Source organism: Penicillium coprophilum (assembly GCF_028826855.1).
Source record: "Penicillium coprophilum strain IBT 35676 chromosome Unknown utg000005l_segment0_segment0, whole genome shotgun sequence".
In the NCBI taxonomy this organism is placed as follows: domain Eukaryota; kingdom Fungi; phylum Ascomycota; class Eurotiomycetes; order Eurotiales; family Aspergillaceae; genus Penicillium; species Penicillium coprophilum.
In genome coordinates, this window is record NW_026622724.1 from 2514572 (window position 1) to 2535330 (window position 20759).

General features: G+C 51.1%; 1 protein-coding gene across 1 annotated transcript; it reads left to right on the forward strand.

The window, feature by feature from the left end:
• Positions 1-1786: 1786 nt before the first annotated feature.
• nrps1 (uncharacterized protein) lies at positions 1787-20312 on the forward strand (the record flags this gene model as incomplete). Its single annotated transcript, XM_056679641.1, has 8 exons — positions 1787-2269; positions 2331-2747; positions 2800-3102; positions 3178-14773; positions 14826-15205; positions 15257-17581; positions 17630-18042; positions 18101-20312. The coding sequence occupies 8 exons, from the start codon at positions 1787-1789 to the stop codon at positions 20310-20312; spliced, it is 18129 nt and encodes a 6042-aa protein (XP_056530013.1).
• Positions 20313-20759: the final 447 nt, after the last annotated feature.

Sequence of the window (20759 nt, forward strand, 5' to 3'; positions counted from 1 at the left end):
GATGTGAGGAAAAAAGCAATAACTTTCTAATACAAAGCACATACACCACATGTGCCCATGTTTTTGACGCAACTGGATATGTTGTATACACAAGTCGATCGGAGGAATGTGATCTTTCGTACCCCTTTCCGCTTATTTTACTTTAGACCCATATTTTTATCCGGATATCGAGTGTATATATAAAAACGCCAAGTCGACAGGTCGCGGCATTCAATTGGGCCCGCATCCCTTGATGACCCTTGCAGTAGCGATCGCTAGTGGCTTACATCTGTACACATCAAGATTACGTTACGTGATGTATTTCGTACGTGAGAGGTGTTTATATTCAAATTTCGGGTATCGAATTAGTGCCTTACAACATCCAATAGTACGACTTTAAAATGAGTATTCCTCCGAAGTATCTACCCTTGTACTCCGTATACTCGGATAGACCGATATATCAGAAGTATGAAAGCGATGACCTCAGCTTGGGTATGACGGAAGCAGGATTTTCTTCAGTGGCTTGAACAAAATCAAATCTCCAAAGTCATCCAAGGCATGATGGTGTCAAAACACTTAAATTAGCTTTCCGATCACGATCACTATGAATGATCGACACCGCCACTGACACCCTCACTGCGGTAGTGCCTGAACTGCGCGGCAGATGTTGGTTCAACCCGTCCTAGCTCGCCACACCTTACTGATGCAGACCCCAGCTCTCGGATATCCGTGCCACGCGCAGTCATCACCAGAGCTCCTATAGTAGAGGTGAGAGGTCAGAGGTGAGCATGGAGCAAGTAGCCCCGGGGGTCGGTGCTATAGGCGAATCAGTCGGTGTACCCCATGAATGATAAACGCCTCACGAGGCTCGTATACCTGCGCTGATGTCGATGCATGACTGGAGCAAGAGCCTATAACCGCAATATGAACCGAGTGTATACGGCATGGTCTAATTGGGGATATGCACCTGTTCTCTATGTTGCCGTAAGCGGATTCAGAATAACCAGCAAAGCCACTATCGTCAGTATTGGGACTTGGTAAGCCCGGGGGAAAGGATAATAAACAATAACGCCATCCACTTGCAACATTCGGGGCTAAAAAAGCCTCGCGCCCCAAACGCCTTACTCACTGCTACACCCACGTTCCAGACTGCAAGGGATCCCGATCGGGGGAGCTGCAGGCTCTCGCTTGGAAGAATTGTATTGACGAAGTACACAGACCGAGTAGAGACCTTTCCCCTGCAGGACCTTTTGGTATTAGTTCAAGTGATTTAGTCCTTTTGCCAAAGGTTACATTGGCACCCCGTAGTTGAAAATAGATACAGAAATTCTTTCGGGAAAAAAAAAAAAAAAAAAAAATCAGTGTGTCTGACTCGGGTCCACAGGGGGGCAAGTATACACCTGGTCCACGTATTTTCGCTCTCTCTCCCTTCAATCTAGATCTAATGCAAGGAATATAAGCGACTTGTCTGTGATCTAAGCCATTGGTGCCTTATTACTGGATACTCTTGGAGAGCGTGGCCATGCAGTCTTAGGCCGCCGGACATAGCGCTTTTCGAGGTTTCAAGAAATTAAAACCTTTTTTTTTAGAAAAAGGGAAAAAGGAAAAAAAATTGACTTGTACCTAGTTCTTTAAAATAACCAAGCTTATCCCAGTTCGCGGGCGCTCAAGTCTAGTAACTCTTGAGTGAATACTGTCGTTGATCCTTTATACCCCAGGCCCTCACACACTCTCCCTCCATCGACCGGAAAACACGAAACGAAGCTGAAATAGAAGACAGCACGGACGAATACGGCCACTAGAAGCCATGGCCCAATCCACCAAATGCTATCTTCCTCGGTTCGCTTCGACGGTTGACGGGCCTAAACGCCCAGTCTCGATGAAGACGAGACCAACGGCCGCTCAACATGCGCAGTTATTAACCGCATGGAGCGAAGGCCGTCTGGATCCAATCCTACGAGCCACTTGGGCTCTGTTGTTGCATTACTATATCCGCTCCGAGGATATTTGCTTCGGTTACCAACATCTCGAGGCCGACCCCCACTCTCCCAAATCTTCTGTACAGCGTTCCACGGACGTCAACATCTCGACGATCCGCATATCCATCAACGACAATGACTCCCTCATAGAAATTGTAGATAAGATGCGCGCAAGTAGTGCGAACCGCCATGGAAGCTCGGAGGCCGCTTCCAAGTCATACCTTCCTTTCAACACCATCTACATGCTGCGTACATATGACCCGCCTGCTTCTCTTTCAAAACCCATTCTGGCACCGGCTCTCCCGGAGGAGGTTAGTCAACTCACGCATAGGCAATGGAATTGCAGAATGAAATGGCTAACAACGCACGCAGTGTCAAGTCCGCCTTCATGTTAAGGTGCTGCGTGGAGACATCAGCATCTTCCTTGAATGGCGCAAGGGTGACATGTCTGGGGAGCAGATGAAGAGTATTGCAAACATTTTTGAGCAGTTGCTTGCCAAAGTCCTTTCCGCTGAGAACACCGCTATTAGCCAGCTTAATTTGTTCTCCGAAAATGACTGGCAACGCATCCGCAAGTGGAACTCCACTATTCCAAAGCTTCACGATCGCTGTATTCACGAAGCTATTCATGATCAAATGCTTAGCGGACCTGATCGTGAGGCTGTGTGTGCGTGGGATGGAAGTTTGACCTTCGGCGAGTTGGACTACCAAGCGTCGAAGCTTGCATGTTATCTTCGCATGCAGGGCGTTGGGCCAGAAGTCCGCGTGGCTCTGTGTTTCGAAAAATCGGTGAGTCGAGTATTTAATGTCTAGAAGAATTGAGTGCATGCTGACTTTACAGAAATGGAACGTCGTCGCAATGCTTGGCGTGATGAAGGCGGGCGGAGCCTTCGTCCCATTGGACCCGACTCACCCAACTTCCCGTCTTCAAGCTCTCATCCAATCGGTTCAGGCCCCGGTTGTGTTGTGCTCCCAGCATCTTGCCGAAAAACTTCGTCCTATTGTGAACACTTTAATACCTCTCTGTTCTGATACATTAGATCCTCTGTCTGATCCCACAGACAGTGTTGATCTTGCGTCAGGTGTCACAAGTCAAAATGCGGCTTATGTTCTGTTTACCTCTGGATCAACAGGAGAACCCAAGGTTAGTAATTTCTCATTAAAATCATGTAGGGGTTGCTACAATGATATGTGACTTGAGCTGAATCGTGTTTCGCAGGGTACACTCTTGGAGCACCGCGCGTTCCTGTCTGGAGCCATGCACCATGGGCCCGGTCTGCACATTCATCGCGAGTCGCGATGCCTTCAATTTGCCGCCCACACATTCGATGCCAGTTTGGCCGAGTGTTTGACGCCACTCATTCATGGTGCATGTGTCTGTATTCCAAGCGAGGAAGCTCGTCTTAATGATATTGTGACTACCATCAACGAGATGCGAGTCAATCACGCCTGCTTCACGCCATCATTCATCGGCTTTATTGAAATCGACAGTGTCCCAGGACTGGAGAGTTTGGTTCTGGCCGGGGAGGCAATGTCGCAATCGCAACTGGCCACTTGGTCGAGACTCCAACTGATCAATGGTTACGGACCTACCGAGGCTAGTGTGGCATCCGTACTCAACTCCAATGTCACACCTGAAACAGATTGTAAAGATATCGGCCTGCCCATTGGTGTGAGGGCTTGGCTCGTGAACGCTGATAACCACGATGAGTTGGTCCCCGTGGGCTGCCCTGGAGAATTACTTTTGGAAGGCCCACCCCTGGCCCGGTGCTACGTGAATAACCCACACAAGACAAACGAATCGTTCATTTACGACCCTGCGTGGACTAGCTTGGACCCCGAAAGTCGCTCCAACCGTAGATTCTACAAGACAGGTGACCTCGCTAGGTACAACTCCGACACAGGTGCCCTGAATTATATCGGTCGGAAAGATACACAGGTCAAGGTTCACGGCCAACGAGTCGAGCTCGGCGAAATTGAGAATCAGCTCAGCAAAGATTCGAACGTCACTCACTGTTCTGTTCTTTTCCCCAAGGCTGGATTCTCCAAGGGACGCCTAGCCGCGGTTCTCTCCCCTGCCGGATTACTTGCAGAGCAACCTGATTTGGACTTGGAGCCTCTAAAACTCGTCTCCGCCTCGAAAAAGGCTGAGCTTGTTCCCGGTATCCGAGAGGGCCTTTCAGCCCGCCTCCCTACTTACATGGTCCCTGCGGTCTGGTTGTGTGTTGAAGCTCTTCCACGTCTACCATCAGGGAAACTAGACCGCAAGGGTATCTCCACTTGGGTCGCAGGTATGGAAAGTGATCCAGATCTTCAGAAAAATGCCTCTGTCGCAATCGTCGGCACGGAGGCCTCGCAGCCCAGCAACGATATAGAGGAAGCTTTGGCTGCTGTATATAGCCGTGTCCTCAATATTCCCCCGAACCAGCTCAATTTGAACGAGAGCTTCCTCGCCCTTGGTGGTGATTCAATCGCAGCCATGACATGTATCGGTCTCTGCAAGAAAAGAGGATTCTCCCTCTCTGTACAAGAGCTGCTCCGCAGCAAATCAATTCGCGACCTCGCAACTCGCGCAAAGATAATCGATCATCTCACGACTTACGAAGAAGCCGTTGACGAACCATTCAATCTGTCCCCGATCCAGATCCTCCACTTTGGCGTACGCAAAGAAGGCCAAGGGCACTTCAACCAAGGAATTCTTACTCGATTGAATAAACCTGTCACTGAACAAGCCCTCCGCAAAGCTGTCGAAGCTTTGGTATCTCGGCACTCCATGCTCCGTGCAAGATTTACGGACACTGGATTTGCAACGGCTTCGAGTCAACACATCACTCGCGATATCAAAGGATCTTACAGATGGCGGATGCACACTCTCGTGAGCATGGACGAGGTCAAGCCCCATATTGCGGACAGTCAGTCTTCCATCAACTGCTTTTCTGGCCCGTTACTTGCTGTCGATTATTTCTTGATGAAGGGTCAGCCTAATGTCCTGTCAATGACGGCTCACCACCTGGTTGTCGACATTGTCTCTTGGAGGATAATTTTGGAAGACTTGGAAGACATCATCTTGAACCCCGAGAAGACGGAAACAAGTGACAGCTCCCTGCCGTTCCAGACCTGGTGCCGCCTGCAGAATGAGCACTGCAACGCCCTACGGGCGGAGCATAAGATTGCAACCGAGGCTCTCACTACACCCAACTTTGGGTACTGGGGTCTCAAGGACACTCAAACTACATATGGTGATGTGGATTGTGCGTCGTTTGAAATTGACTCAGCCCACACAAATGCCATTCTCCTGGATTGCCACAAAGCTCTTGGCACCGAGCCAATTGACCTCTTCCTGGCAGCAATGCTTCACTCGTTTGGTCGAGCCTTCCCGGATCGTTCCCTTCCAACGATCTACAATGAAGGCCATGGACGAGAGGTCTGGGACTCCTCCATTGATATCTCACATACCGTTGGCTGGTTTACCATCTTGCACCCAATTTTTGTGTCTGCATATAAGGCAGACAACCCCATTGATACCCTCATCCAGGTGAAGGATCTTCGCCGTCGTGTCTCAGACAATGGTCGCGCAGATTTTGCCAGCCGCGTTCTACCAGCGCAGGACAATCAGGACTCGGAGCACCCCCACCCCTTCGAGATGTCATTCAACTACGTTGGCCAACATCGAGATCTGCAGAGGACAGATGGTCTTTTCCAACTTGTTGACCAGATGGCTGGAGAAGCTGGCCAAGGAGGCGGTGCCGCTGACTTTGGTGCCAATACTCCCCGCTTCGGTCTGTTCGAGATCTCAGCGATGGTTGTGGCTGGAAAGGTTCGATTCAACTTCTCTTTCAACAAATTTATGCAGCACCAAAGTCGCATTCACCGATGGGTTTCCGAATGCCAGGAGCTGCTAGTAAATCTTGCTGAGAAGCTTCCTACCCTTGCACCCCGTATGACTCTGAGCTCGTTCCCCATGCTCTCGTTGAGCTACCCTACCTTGGACAAGTTGCTTCATGAGAAGCTGCCTGCTATGGGTATCGAGTCCCCAGACCTTGTCGAGGATATCTATCCTTGCTCTCGCATGCAGCAGGGTATTCTCCTTGGTCGCAAGCGAGATAGCTCCTACTATGCCGTACACGACACTTTCGAAATTGCAGCTACCGGATCCAGCGAGCCCAACCTCGATCGTCTAGTCAATGCATGGCAGCAGGTAGTTTCTCATCACGCCATGTTCCGCACGATCTTCGTTGAGAATCTCACCCCTCGGGACCCCTTCTGCCAGGTTGTACTGAAGAGTTGTGATGCTACTCCTGTCTTCTTGCGGTCTTCAGGGGACGATGACGTACTGGCTACCTTTGATAGGGAAGACCCTAAAGATTACAGTGAGCCGGAACCGGCGTATCGTTTCACTATTTGCCAGACACCCACTGGCAGACTGTTTGCCCGCATTGAGCTCAGTCATGCCGCGATGGATGGTAACTCGATCTCGATCATCTTCCGTGACCTGCAGCTCGCATACGCTGGCAGACTCGAGGAAATTCCCCAGCCTCTGTTCAGGGATTATATGCAATACCTTCAGGATGCGCCGAAGGAAGCCAGTATTAATTACTGGAGCTCATATTTGAACCAAGCCAAGCCGTGTCACTTCCCTGCCCTCACCGACGGCCAGCAGTCGGCAAAGGCACTTCGGTCCATTCCTGTCAAATTTGGAGCACTCACTGAACTCCAAACGGTCTGTGAGAAACATGGAATCACTCTCGCAAATGTCTTTAATGCGGCGTGGGGCCTTACGCTCCGCGCCTTCTGTGGAACTGACGACGTTTCCTTCAGCTACATGGCATCCCTGCGTGACGTGTCTGCTGACGGTGTCCAGTGGGTTGTTGGACCGGTCATCAATCTTCTAGTCTGCCGCATGAAGGTCTCTGATAAGGCAACGCTCAGTGATGTTTTACATCAAATACAGAACGACTACATAGAGAGTCTGCCCTACCGCCACACTTCGCTCATTGACATCCAGCATGCTTTGAAGCTGTCCGACACCAATCTTTTCAATTCCGGTGTCTCCTACCGCAGGCTTCCAAGTTCTAAGGATGCTGTCAGTAGTGATATCCAGTGCGTTGAGGTTGGTTCGATCCACGATCCTGCTGAGTTCCCGGTTTTCATCAACATTGAGGCCATGGACACCACGGCTCGCATCGAACTAAACTACTGGACTACCAACCTCTCTGATTCACAGGCTGTCAATGTGGCCAACACATATCTCCGTTGCCTAGAGAATATTGTGTCGAACATCGACGGTGAAATCCGTCAGCTCGACAACTTGAGCGAAGAGAACCGAGCTCAGATCATGGCTTGGAACAGCAAGACACCCAAGCCATTTGAGAAGTGCGCCCACCACGTTGTTCAGGAGATGGCCAAAAAGCGGCCTGATGCGTTGGCTGTCACTGCTTGGGATGGGAACCTGACTTACTCAAAGCTAGATCAATTTTCTTCCCGCTTGGCAAGTTACCTGGTTACCTTCGGTGTCGGTCCTGGCACTGTGATCCCCATCTCCTTCGAGAAGTCTGTGTGGAACATGGTCTCCACATTGGCAGTCATGAAAGCCGGAGGTGGCTGCATTCCAGTTGACACACCCGGGAGCCTGACTCTTGTTGAGAGGTGGATTGCCGACAACGCCGTGCAAGTCGCCTTGGCTTCCCCGGAGAACGCGCAGATCCTGGAAGATGCTGTACCCTACGTGATCCCCGTCAGCGAGTCTCTACTCGAGTACCTTACAGATGAGGTTCTCAACCCCGTGGCACAATCGTCCGACATTGCATATGTCGCAATGACTGCTGGGACATCTGGTCCGGCTAAGAGTGTCGTACTTGACCATTCAACTGTCATGACCCGGGCGGAGGCATTCGCTACTACAATGGCGATCGCAGATGTCTCTAGGACTCTGCAGTTCGCACCTCATACATCCGATGCATTCATCCTCGAGGCATTCGGCACTTTCATGTGGGGTGGCTGCGTGTGCATCCCTGCTGATATTGACCCTCTCAACTTGGCAACCTCTATCAACGCACTACATGTTAATGTTGCCAGCATTACCCCGACAGCTGCAAGCTTTTTCTCACCCAAGGATGTTCCAGCGTTGCGCTCTATTGCCCTGGGTGGTGAAGCTGTTTCTCAGAGTGTCCTGGACCACTGGCAGACTGACGATCTCCAATTGCAGGTCTTGTATGGAACGTCTGAGAGCTCCGCCGCTTGCTTCCACGTATTCTGTTCTCAGCACGAAAATGAGTCTACCCTCATCGGCAAAAGTACTTCTTGTCTCTCGTGGATTGTCGACCAATCCAATCACGATCGTCTTGTTCCGATCGGTAGCGTTGGAGAATTGGTACTCGAGGGCCCTGTGCTTGCCCGTGGCTACCTCGGTGATCAGTCCACTGAGAGCCGCGACTTCTTCGAGAACAGTTCTTGGTTTGGAGTAGAGAGCAAACACCGCTTGTTCAAGACTGGGGATCTTGTTCGGTACAACTCCGATGGCTCCTTGGTTTTCGTCGGCCGAAAGAATGATAAAATTGAATCAGGCTTGGCTAGCGAGCTTGTTCAGACCCAGACACGCATAGATGCTTTGCTCGACCACAAGAAGCAGTGTGTTGTACAGAGCGTGCCACTGCAACGTGAAAATATGAGGACTAATGCTCTTGTTGCTTTTGTCGTCGCCTCGGACACCCCGGTTACCTTCGAGGATCGTGTCCTCCAGCCCGCGAGTTCTAAGTTGAAAGACTACATCTCTAATCTTCATGCCAAGTTGAGTACCAGTCTTCCTGGTAGCAAGGTTCCTAGTTTCTACATCCCCATTTCCTCTCTCCCCTTAACCATCTCTGGAAAGCTAAATCGCCAGGCCCTGCAAGCCGAAACGCAAGCGCTTTCAAGCAGCGCTGTCGAGACTTTCGACATCAAACATTGGCATGAATCCAAGGCTGGAAACCGCCATCCACGCCAAGCCAGCCTCTCCGAGCCCAAAATCGCTTTCTGGAAGCAATATCTTGCCGATCTCGAACCCTGTGTTTTCCCGGCACTCTCCCACGAGGCAATCGATGATGGCCGCTCCACCCGCACACTCAATAAGCAGACAGCCAACATCCATGCCTTCAGCAGAATCTCTGGCATTCCTATGGAAACTATCTTCCAGTTTGCATGGGCAGTTGTCCTCCGGTGGTACACTGGCTCCGATGATGTGTGCTTCGGATATTCCGCCTTCGATGCGGAGACCAAATTGGACGCCGAAGGCGTTGCCACCTGCCGTTTCCTCGTACAGAACGACCGAAAGCTGTACGATACTCTCCAACAAGCAAAGAAGGACTATGATAACAGTTTGATGAACGCCGCTCCCTTGGACGCCGTCAGGCATCACCTTGGACTTGATGATATAACCCTCTTCAACACCTCCATGATATACCGTACTGCCTCCAATCTCTCCAAAGAATGTACCCGTGAGCCAACCACCTTTGGTACTTACAAGATCTTGGTTGATGCCGAAGTCTCGCATTCACATGCCGTGATCCACTTCAACTACTCTTCAGAAACCCTTCCCTCCTTCCAGGCCAGCCATTTGATGGACGTATTTGATCAAGTCCTAGACGATCTGATAGCTCAAAACCTCCATGACCGTACGGTCGGAGATATCAACGTGTTACCGGAACGCTCTGTCAGTCAGATCCGCGATTGGAACGCTGCATCTCCTCCCAGAGTAGAGAAGTGCGCCAACGAGCTCATTCAGCAGCAGGCTCTGCTCCACCCTCGCGCAGAAGCCATCTGCTCCTGGGATAAGAATTTCACTTATGGACAGCTTGAAATTGTATCGAGTCGCTTGGCCCGCCATCTGTCCAGTATTGGAGTCAGACCTGAAGTCTTTGTTGTCCTCTGTTTCGAGAAGTCGGCTTGGGCTGTCGTTGCCCAGCTAGCTATTCTCAAGGCCGGTGGAGTTTTCGTTTCCATTGACCCAACGCACCCCGATTCCCGACTGAAGATGCTTATAGAAGAAATCGGCACTCAACTTGTTTTATGCTCATCTTCACTCCACACCAAAGTTTCGAAGCTGTGCGAAAAAGCTTTCGCTGTTTGTCAGACTTCAATCTCCCAACTTTCTGACTCACCTTTGGCCTTGCCTGGTGTTCGTCCTACGCCGGACAATGCTGCATATGCCATTTTTACCTCCGGCACCACTGGAAAGCCGAAAGCGACAGTTGTTGAGCATACTGGCTTGAGTACCACAGCGATCGCCATGATCGACTCCCTGCACATGAACTCTACAAGCCGTATTCTGCAGTTCTCTAACTATACATTTGATGTTAGCATTCTCGAGATCATGATGACTCTCATGACCGGTGGCTGTGTCTGTATTCCCAGTGAGGAGGAACGTATGAATAACCTGGCTGGTGCTATCCGCCGTATGGAAGCCACCTTCATGACGGCGCCTCCTGCTATTGTCAACACCCTCGAGCCGACGAATGTCCCCACCCTCAAGGTAATCGTCACAGGCGGTGAAAAGATGCCCGCCAACCACATCGACCGCTGGGCTGATCGGTGCGTTATCAATGCCTATGGCCCCTCCGAGGCCAGTGTCGTTGCCACAATTGGTGTAAAGGTCGATTGGGATGGTAACCGTGTGAACAATGATCCCACGTCCATTGGAACAGCACCGAACTGCAGAATATGGATTGCGGACCCGAATAACTCTCACCGTCTACTACCCGTTGGCGCTGTTGGCGAGTTGATCCTCGAAGGAAGCAACATTGCCCGTGGATACCTTGCCAACGAAGAGAAGACCAAGGCCTCTTTCTTCGAGAATCCTGTTTGGAGTCGCCACCCTGGGTTACAAGGCGTGTTTAAACGCAATGATCGCCACTACCGCACTGGCGATCTTGTCCGGTACAACAGCGATGGCAGCCTGGCCTTCATCTCCCGCAAAGACACTCAGATCAAGTTCAATGGCCAACGAATTGAACTGGAAGAGATAGAACAACAGTGTCTCCGTTGTTTGCCTGAAGATTCTCAGGTTGCGGTTGATGTGGTGGTTCCCGAGGAACGCACCATCGCTAAGGGCCTCGCTGCATTCTTCACCGTTCATGATCCAGATTCAAATGGTGGCAGCAGCGATCAATTCACTCCCACTATTCCCGGAGCCGATCCTCTCCTACTGCCCATTTCTGTGTCTAACATGGATGTCATTCAGAAGTTGAAGGGCTCTTTACCCGAGCTTCTCCCCCAGAGCATGATGCCCCGTCTCTTTTTCCCTATCCGCAACTTGCCCTTCACTTCCTCAGGAAAGATCGATCGCCGAAGACTGCGGGCCATGGTCCAAACTTTGTCTAAGGAGACTCTCAAGTCTTACATTACATTCGAGACCTCCGACAGAAGGGAGGCTTCTTCAGCTACCGGCCTCGAAATCAAGCTGGTGGCTCTTGTGGAGAAGACCCTTGAACTTGAAGCCGGCTCTGTGACGGCCGATGACAGCTTCTTTGGCCTAGGCGGTGACTCCTTGTCCGCCATGAACCTCGTCGGCGCTGCTCAAGCAGAAGGCATTGAACTTACCGTCTCTACCATTTTCAACTCCCCAATCTTGATCGATATGGCTAAAAGCTGTGTCGTGTCTGACGGAGCCGCTGAAGTTCAGAAAGAACATATCAAGGCATTCTCATTGGTACCATCTGGAGTCGACCTTGAGAGTGTGATGGATGAAGTCACCGATAACTGCGAATTGTCCAGGGACCTCATCAGCGACGTTTACCCGTGCAGTGCTGTGCAGGAAGGCCTTCTAACGCTCTCTATCAAGCATAGTGGTGCTTATGTTGCTCAGCCCTCGTTCCGCCTTGCTGCTGGAATTGATGTTGGCCGATTCAAGCAGGCCTGGCAACAAACCGTGGCCGACTTGGAAATTCTTCGCACTCGCATTGTTCACACCGAAGCTATGAACTTTGCTCAGGTTGTCTTGAAAGATGCCCCTATCTCATGGATCGAAGCAGAGTCATTCGATGCTCTGCCTGACGACTTCCTTAACCTTCCCAAGGAGAACGGAGCACCGCTGACTGCTTACGCCATTGTGCAGCCTCGTGGCTCGCCTGCTAGCTACTTCGTGTGGTCTGTTCATCACGCACTTTATGACGGATGGAGTATTCCTTTGGTATTCCGCAAGGTTGAAGAGAACTACTTCGCATCGCAGACCAAGCGCGCTGGTACCCCTTACAGCTTGTTCATTGATTACTTGGCGAAGAAAGATATGGAGAAGTCGGACGCTTTCTGGAAGTCTTATCTGGCTGATCTGTCGAGCACTCCCTTCCCCCTCAACAAGAACGCGCTGCCTGGTGCCATGCGTGCTGGTAACACCCAGCACCACAGCATGAAGATTTCCCGCGCCCGTAGTAGCGTCGACTTCACAATCCCTGTCCTCATGCGCGCTGCTTGGGCAATCGTCATTGCCACCCACACTGCCTCTGGTGATGTCTGTTTTGGCGAGACTTTGTCGGGCAGAAACATCGATCTTCCCGGTGTTGCGGATATTGCCGGTCCTGTTCTAACCACTGTCCCCACTCGCGTCCAGGTTGACAATGGAATGTCTACCCTGCAGTACTTGCAGAATATTCACCAGTCAACTACCGAGATGATTCCGCACTTGCACTCCGGTCTTCAGCGAATCCGGCAGCTAAACAAGGATACCTCCACGGGCTGCGACTTCAAAAACCTCCTTGTCATCCAGCCAGGTGACGGCGAGCTTGACAATAAGATCTGGATCGACGAGAAACGTCAAACAAGCGAAGACTTCTTCACTCACCCTCTTGTCGTCGAATGTGGTGTCACCAAGACGAGCATCTCATTCACAGTCCACCACGATGAGCTTGTCATCAACGGATGGCAGACCAAGCGCATTACCGAGCAATTTGCGCATGTGCTACAGCAATTGATCAACATGCCTAAGAACAGTACGAGCAAGCTCGAAGAACTGGAGGTCATCAGCCCCGAAGACAAGGCTGAAATTGGTACATGGAACCAGCGCACCCCGCTCACAGTGGAACGGACTGTTCAAGATCTCATTCGTGATCGATGTGATGAGACTCCAAATGCCCAGGCTGTATGTGCCTGGGATGGCGATCTTACCTACAGTGAATTCTGGGATCTCGCATCCGGCTTCGCCAACTACCTGGTCTCTCGTGGAGTTGGCCCAGAAGTGTTCGTTCCAGTTTGTCTGGACAAGTCTGCTTGGGCAATGGTCACGCTCATCAGTATTCTCATCGCTGGCGGTGGGTACGTGCCTCTAGATCCCTCCCACCCTACCTCGCGGCACGAGGAGATCCTTGCCGACGTCGGTGCCAACATGATATTGTGTACCCCTAACTACACAAACCGCTACAGCCGAGTTGTGAAGACTGTTATCCCTATCAGCAAGGAGACCATCAAGGCATATGGCAGTCTCAAGTCATCTCTCCGTCGACGCACTGAAGTCAAGCCCCACAACATGGCTTATGCTCTGTTCACATCCGGTAGCACCGGTCGAGCCAAGGGGATCATTGTTGAGCACCGCAACGTGGTCAGCAGTATCATGGCATTCGCGCCGTGGGTCCGCATGGATGCGACTTCGAGGGTATTCCAATTTGCCTCCCTCACTTTTGACGCTGCTGTTATGGAGACCCTCGCGATCCTCATGGTGGGCGGTACAATCTGTGTGCCCAGTGAGGATGATCGTCTCAATGATGTTGCCGGCGCAATTCGCCGACTCAATGTCAGTTGGACTTTCCTAACTCCCTCAATCGCAAGCATCATTGAGCCTACCTCGGTCCCCTCCCTGAAGCACCTCGTTTGTGGCGGTGAGAAGATGTCTAATGAAGTCATCACCAAGTGGGCCAATGCCGTTCATCTCATGAACGGGTATGGACCCACGGAAACCTGCATCTTTGCTGTGGTTGATACTGCAGTGGCCGCCAACCGTGACCCCGGTCGTATCGGTTATGGCATTCCAAGCACCCTCACCTGGATTGTTGACCCCGACAACCATGATCGGCTGACTCCACTGGGTGCAGTCGGCGAACTTGCCCTCGAAGGCGCTCCTTTGGCTAGGGAGTATCTCAAGAACCCCGAGAAAAACGCAGAAGCATTTACCTCGGACCCAGCCTGGAGCAAAGACTTCACGTCTGTGGTACCGGGTCCTCGCAGAATTTATAAGACTGGTGATCTTTGCTACTACAGTCCGGATGGTTCTATTCAGTACATTAGCCGCAAAGATCATCAGGTCAAGTTGCATGGTCAACGGATGGAGCTTGGCGAGATCGAGCATCGCCTTTCTGAGGATACCCATACCCGTCACGCTGTCGTCGTTCTACCCAAGAATGGCCCGCTCAAGCAGCGCCTGGTAACTGTCATGTCTTTGAACAGTGTCGCAGCTGATACCAAGTTAATTTCCGATAAGCCCTGTGAGCTTGTTGATCAGGATGAGCTTGAGCGTCATGCTTACAACGAGCTGGTCGGAGTCCAGCAGAATCTTGAGAACCAGCTTCCTATTTACATGGTCCCGCAGACTTGGGCTCTCATTAAAAAGCTCCCCATGCTTGTTTCCGGGAAGCTCGACCGCAAGAAGATCACCGCTTGGGTTGAGAATATTGATGATTCATCGTACGAACGCATCATGGCGGATTATGATCGCATCAAGCGTGGCAAGACTGAAGAGAAATTGCAAGAAAAGGACGAGAACAATGGCCCGCTCAACATTGTCCGTGAAATCTTCGCACAGGTTTTGAATATCTCCGTAGAGAAGGTCAATGTGGACCGTTCTTTTGTTAGCTTGGGTAAGCATCATGTCATCTCCGAAACAGTGAGTATGCTAACTGGGTTTTACAGGGGGCGACAGCATTACTGGAATGGCTGTTATTTCTCGTGCTCGCAAGCAGGGACTTGTTCTGACGCTCCACGACATTCTGCAGAGCAAATCTGTCAAGGAACTTGCTCAAACTGCCAGTTCCAAAGCACCTGTCTCTCACCGTGAAGAAAAGTCTGGTGAAGGCTTTGCGCTTTCGCCTGTTCAGAGGCTCTACTTCCAGAGCTCAACCGCTTTCAAAGGAGACGCTCGTTTCAACCAAAGTATCACTGTTCGCATCGCTCGCCGTTGTGAGGGCGAGGTGCTCAAGCGCGCTCTCAAGGCTGTTGTTAGCCAGCATGGCATGTTCCGTGCACGCTTCGGCAAATCTAGTGGCGGCACCTGGCAACAGAAAACTACGGCTGTAAGCTCACTCCAAAAGCCTCATTCAACACGTTCTAACTCTGGTTCACAGGAGGTTGATGAATCTTTCCGATTCCGCGTTCACTCGGTTCAGGATACCCGGGCGATGGTTACGAAGATTGCTGACAGTCAAACCTGCCTGGATCCTGTCAATGGACCTATTATGGCAGCTGATCTCTTTAACCTTCGCGCCGGTGGCCAGGTCTTGTTCCTCGTCGCTCACCATCTCTGCATTGATATGGTATCGTGGCGCATCGTCCTCCAGGACCTCGAAGAGCTCGTTGTCTCCGGATCCCTCTCACTTGACAAGGCATTGTCCTTCCAAAGCTGGTGTGGCATGCAAACAGAGAGAGCCAAGACGCACGATGCGACTATTGCACTGCCTTTCACCCCCGAGAAGCCAAATTTGCCTTACTGGGGCATGCAAGACTCACCAAATGTGTATGGCGATATCAAGATGGAATCCTTCACATTGGGCGAGGATTCTACCAAATTTATCCTTGACGGTTGCCACAGTGTCTTCCGGACTGACACCGTTGACATCTTGCTGTCTGCCATCATTCATTCCTTTGGTCGCACTTTCACTGATCGCAGGATGCCAACTATTTACAACGAAGGGCATGGCAGAGAACCCTGGGAAGCCGACATTGACCTTTCGAGAACAGTTGGATGGTTCACCACCATGGCCCCTTTGTTAGTGGGCTCGGAAGCTCGTAAGTTTTTGAAACCTCATTTCGCGGATGGAAAGCTAACAAGAAAAGGTGCTCTCAACGACATTATCAAGCGTGTCAAGGATACCAGACGAAAGATAGCAGACAATGGCCGTCCTTACTTCGCCAAAAGTCTACTCCAGGACCAGGCTACTGATTTCCCTGTCCCGATGGAGATCCTCTTCAACTACCTGGGCAAAATGCAGCAACTTGAGCGGGAGGATTCGTTGTTCCAACACCATGGAAGTGTCTTTGACAGCTCAGACTTTGCCGTTGCAGGTGATATGGGCCCTCGGACAGCTCGTTTTGCTCTATTTGAAGTGTCTGCCATTGTCATCAAGGAACGCTTGAATGTTGCATTCACCTACAGCAACAAAATGCAGCATGAGGGCTCAATTCACCGATGGATCCTCCAGTGCAAGCAGACTCTCGAAAAGGATATTCTCACTCTGAAAACGGCGACTCCAGAGCCCACCCTTAGCGATTACCCCCTCCTCCCAATCAACTACCACGGCCTTCAAATGCTCACCACCAGCACCTTCCGCAAGGCTGGCATCCGGAACAAGGATCAAGTCGAGGACATTTATCCCTGCTCCCCCATGCAGGAGGGCCTGTTGCTCAGCCAGCTCCGGGATCCCAATGCCTACATGTTCCATACGGTGTTTGAGATTAAAGATGGCAAATCTGGCACGGTCGATGCCGAAGGAGTTGCTCACGCCTGGCAGACCCTTGTCGATCGGCATCCTGTTCTGCGGACTATCTTCATCGATAGCAACTACACTGGTGGATCATTCGATCAACTGGTGCTCAAGAGCCTCTCAGGCAATATCCTCCGTGTGGAATGTCGCGACTCACAGGTTGAGGAGAAATTGGCTGCTATTTCCCTTCGCGACTTGAACGCGATGCGCCAAACAAAGCTTTCTCATCAACTGACTGTTTGCAAAACAAACACCGGACGAGTGATCCTGAAGCTGGAGATCAATCATGCCATCATCGACGGTGGCTCGGTAGATGTACTTCTCCGTGACCTTACCCTTGCCTACGAGCAAAAGATTCCCGAGGGTTCAGGACCTCGCTTCAGCGACTACATCAGATTTATCAGAACACAAAGCCAGAGCGAAGCTCTCAGTCACTGGAAACAATACCTAGGCGGAGTCCACCCATGTCACCTCGCCCCAACAGCTGTGTTCGAATCCAAGAGAGAACTCAAGGGTGTCATGATGAACTTCCAGCGATTCCCTGAGCTACTCAAGTTCTGCGAGCGCAGCTCTGTGACTCTCGCCAATTTGACGCTGTCCGCCTGGGCTCTTGTTCTCCGACAGTTCACTGGTTCTGATGACGTTTGTTTCGGATATCTTTCTGCCGGTCGCGATGCCCCTGTCAACGGTATTCAGGACATGGTTGGAATATTTATTAACATGCTCTGTTGCCGAGTCCAATTCTCTGACCAGCAAACTCTGACGGATGTGTCCAAGAATGTTCAAGATGATTATATTCGATGCATTCCCCATCAAAGCTGCTCTCTGGCGAGCATCCAGCATGAGCTTGGCTGGCAGGGACAGTCCCTCTTCAATACTACCTTGTCAATCCAAAACCACTCCGTTGCGGGTGGTCCTAAGGACAAGGGATTGTCTTTCAATCTTCAGCACGCACATGACCCGAGCGAGGTGAGTACCAATCCTATCAACGATGGTTTTAACTACTAACCAAATCAGTATGCCGTCACTGTGAACGTTGAGATTGCACGAGGCCAGGAGGGTATTCTTTTGAGATACTGGAACGATATTGTGTCTGATGATGAGGCACAGTGTTTGGCTGACACCATCGCCAAAGTATTCACTGGCTTCATTGAATCCCCATCTGCGACCCTGTCACAGTCCACATTCGCTCCCGAGGCTGAACCCGAGTCAGTGGATTGGGGCAATTCCCAAACCACACTGGCCGAAAAGGCAAAGCCGACCGGCGATGCGATTGATAGTGCTGCTATTCAGAAACTCATTGATGACCGTGTTCATGAAATTATTGGTCGGATGTTGAGGGAAGGAAAACTGACGGTGCCTCCCATTCGTACGGATGGGTTGTCCGGCTATGGGGGTCACAGTGCTGCCATAACCGAATCACCGTACCAGTTAGGTATGCAAGGAGAGGATGATTCGAGTGATTCTCCAGGGAACTTCCCGTCCCAGTGAGGACGGGCTATCGGCTGAGGTGGAAAAGAAATTGTGGAATCTTTGGAGCACAGCTCTTGGTCTCTCGCCTAATGTGGTGAGACACCAGGATAGCTTCTTCAAGTTGGGTGGTGACAGCATCACTGCTATGAAGATGGTCAGTGCCGCTCGCGAAGAGGGCCTGGTCCTTACTGTTGCAGATGTCTTCAACAATCCTGTCTTCGAGGATATGCTGACAACAGTGCAAGCCGCCAATGTTACTCAGCAGATGCTGAATGTCGATCTCAAATCCGGCGGTCACAAGGAGGTCGATAGTGATTTGATCAATATCACACCAACGACACTGGGGCCTAGCCCCTCTTCAGAGAGCCTCGAGGTTCTCAGGCCATCGTGTGTTGACGATGCCGCGGTGCAGAGCGGTATCTGCCCAAAGATTGGTGTCTTCAAGGGTGGCATCGCCGATGTTCTCCCCGTCACTGACTTCCAGGCAATGTCTCTGACGGCAACTCTGTTCAAGTCCCGATGGATGCTTAACTACTTCTATCTGGAAGGCAATGGTCCCTTGGACTTAAGACGCCTTCGCGAGAGTTGCTTGAAGGTTGTCGCTGCGTTTGATATCCTGCGCACAGTCTTTGTGTGCTTCCATGACCAGTTCTTCCAGGTTGTGTTGCGCAAGATTCGTCCCAGCATCTTTGTTTATGAGACAGACCGCGCTCTGGATGAATTCACCATGACCCTTCAACAGAGGGATCGCGAATATGGACCGCGCGAAGGCGAGCAGTACGTGCAGTTCTACGTTGTTAAGAAAAAGGGCAGTGACCAGCACCGTATCCTCATCCGCCTGTCGCATACTCAGTACGATGGAGTGTGTTTGCCAAAGATCATGTCTGCCCTTAAGCACGGATATGAAGGCACCCCGCTGCCACCGGTTACTCCTTTCGCTGGCTACTTGCGACAACTGCCAGGAACAATCACTCCAGACCATTACCGCCACTGGACCAATCTTCTCAAGGGCTCTCGCATGACTCAAGTCGTCCACAGAAATGGTACCAGCATGTTCCAAAACATTGGAGCATTCACCGAAATTCACAGAAAGATTGAAATTTCGCCGACTGCCCTTGGAAATGTCACTATCGCGACTGTCATGCAGGCTGCCTGGGCTCTGGCACTTGCCAAACTTACTGCTCAGTCAGATGTTGTCTTTGGTCTGACCATCAGCGGCCGTAACGCCACAGTACCCGGTATTGAAAACACTGTTGGCCCCTGTGTCAATGTCATCCCGGTGCGCGTGAAGCTCAACGAGAAATGGACCGGCGTCGATCTCTTCCGTTACCTCCAAGATCAGCAGGTCGCCAACATGCCTTTTGAGTCTCTCGGCTTCCGCGAAATCATCAAGCAATGTACCGAGTGGCCTGACTGGACCTACTTCACCACCTCGGTCTTCCACCAGAACGTTGACTACGAGGGCACCATGGAGCTTGACAACAACAAGTACCGCATGGGTGGCGTCGGCGTTAATGACAACCTAGCCGATCTAACCATGGTGTCTCGCCCCTCCGGCGAACGTGGTCTCGATGTCACCCTGGGATACTCCGAAAAGGGACCTATAATGCCATCCTTCGCAAACAAGGTTCTTGACATGGCCTGTGAGATTGCCCAATCCCTCGTCGCAAACCCAACCGCCTCCCTTCCCTCGGCAAGCATGCTATGCTCTCTGCCGCCTCAGACAATCGACGACCTGCCTCGGCCAACAGACGAGAACTTCCTCAGCGCCCATCTCAAGTCGCGCTCTATCGCTGAGCTGCTTGTGCATTCGGATATTCTCTCTCGCTCGTGGCACCAGGTCCTACCCAGCCGCACGACCACAGCTCGCGTCGACCCAGAAGCTGACAAACCAAGCCATGAATCTGCCTTCCAGTTGGATTCGTCCTTCTTTGATCTCGGCGGTGATATCTTCAACCTAGCCCAACTTACCTGGCTTCTTGAGCAAGAGGGTCTGAAGGTCCGCCTCGAGGATCTCATTGAACACCCATCTTTCCTTGGCCAAATGGCCGTGCTGGCTTTGCATAATGCCAAGCACCAGGATGATGTTCCAACGGAGCTCCTTGCTACCGGTGCTGCATCGCCTGATCCTGTCGCTCGTGTAGAAAAGAAGAAGACATGGGCCAGGGCCATGACCATTGCGCGAAGGCTGACTGGGCGAAACAGCGTGATCTCCAGTCGAGCTTAAATTCGCGAAGCAAAAACAGAGAAAAGCAGAAAAAAAAAAAGGGAAAAACAAGTGTTGACCTCAAACGGAAAAGCACAAAACCACCCAAAAAAAGTCCCATTGGTGATTTTTTGTATGTCTTCAATTATTTTGTACGGTTTTGGCTTTTGTGGCCTCTGGATTGAGTACATATAGCATACTCACCATCTTCGCTCTTTAAATTCTTTTTGTTTTGTTTACACAGCTGTCTTTCTGCTTGCTTCTTCTTTGTTATAATCTTATACGCGGAAACCTGTCTATTGAATATCCTCCATGCAGTAGAGTAGTACATTAGACCTCTCAGACTGCGTCCGGATGTAGTAGGCTCGTAGAAAAAAATTTGATTCAATCTGGGATGGCCGAGTCTCGAAGGGTATCATCAGTGCAGGGGATGGGATCCAAGGATAAGATGTAGAATGAAAACACACA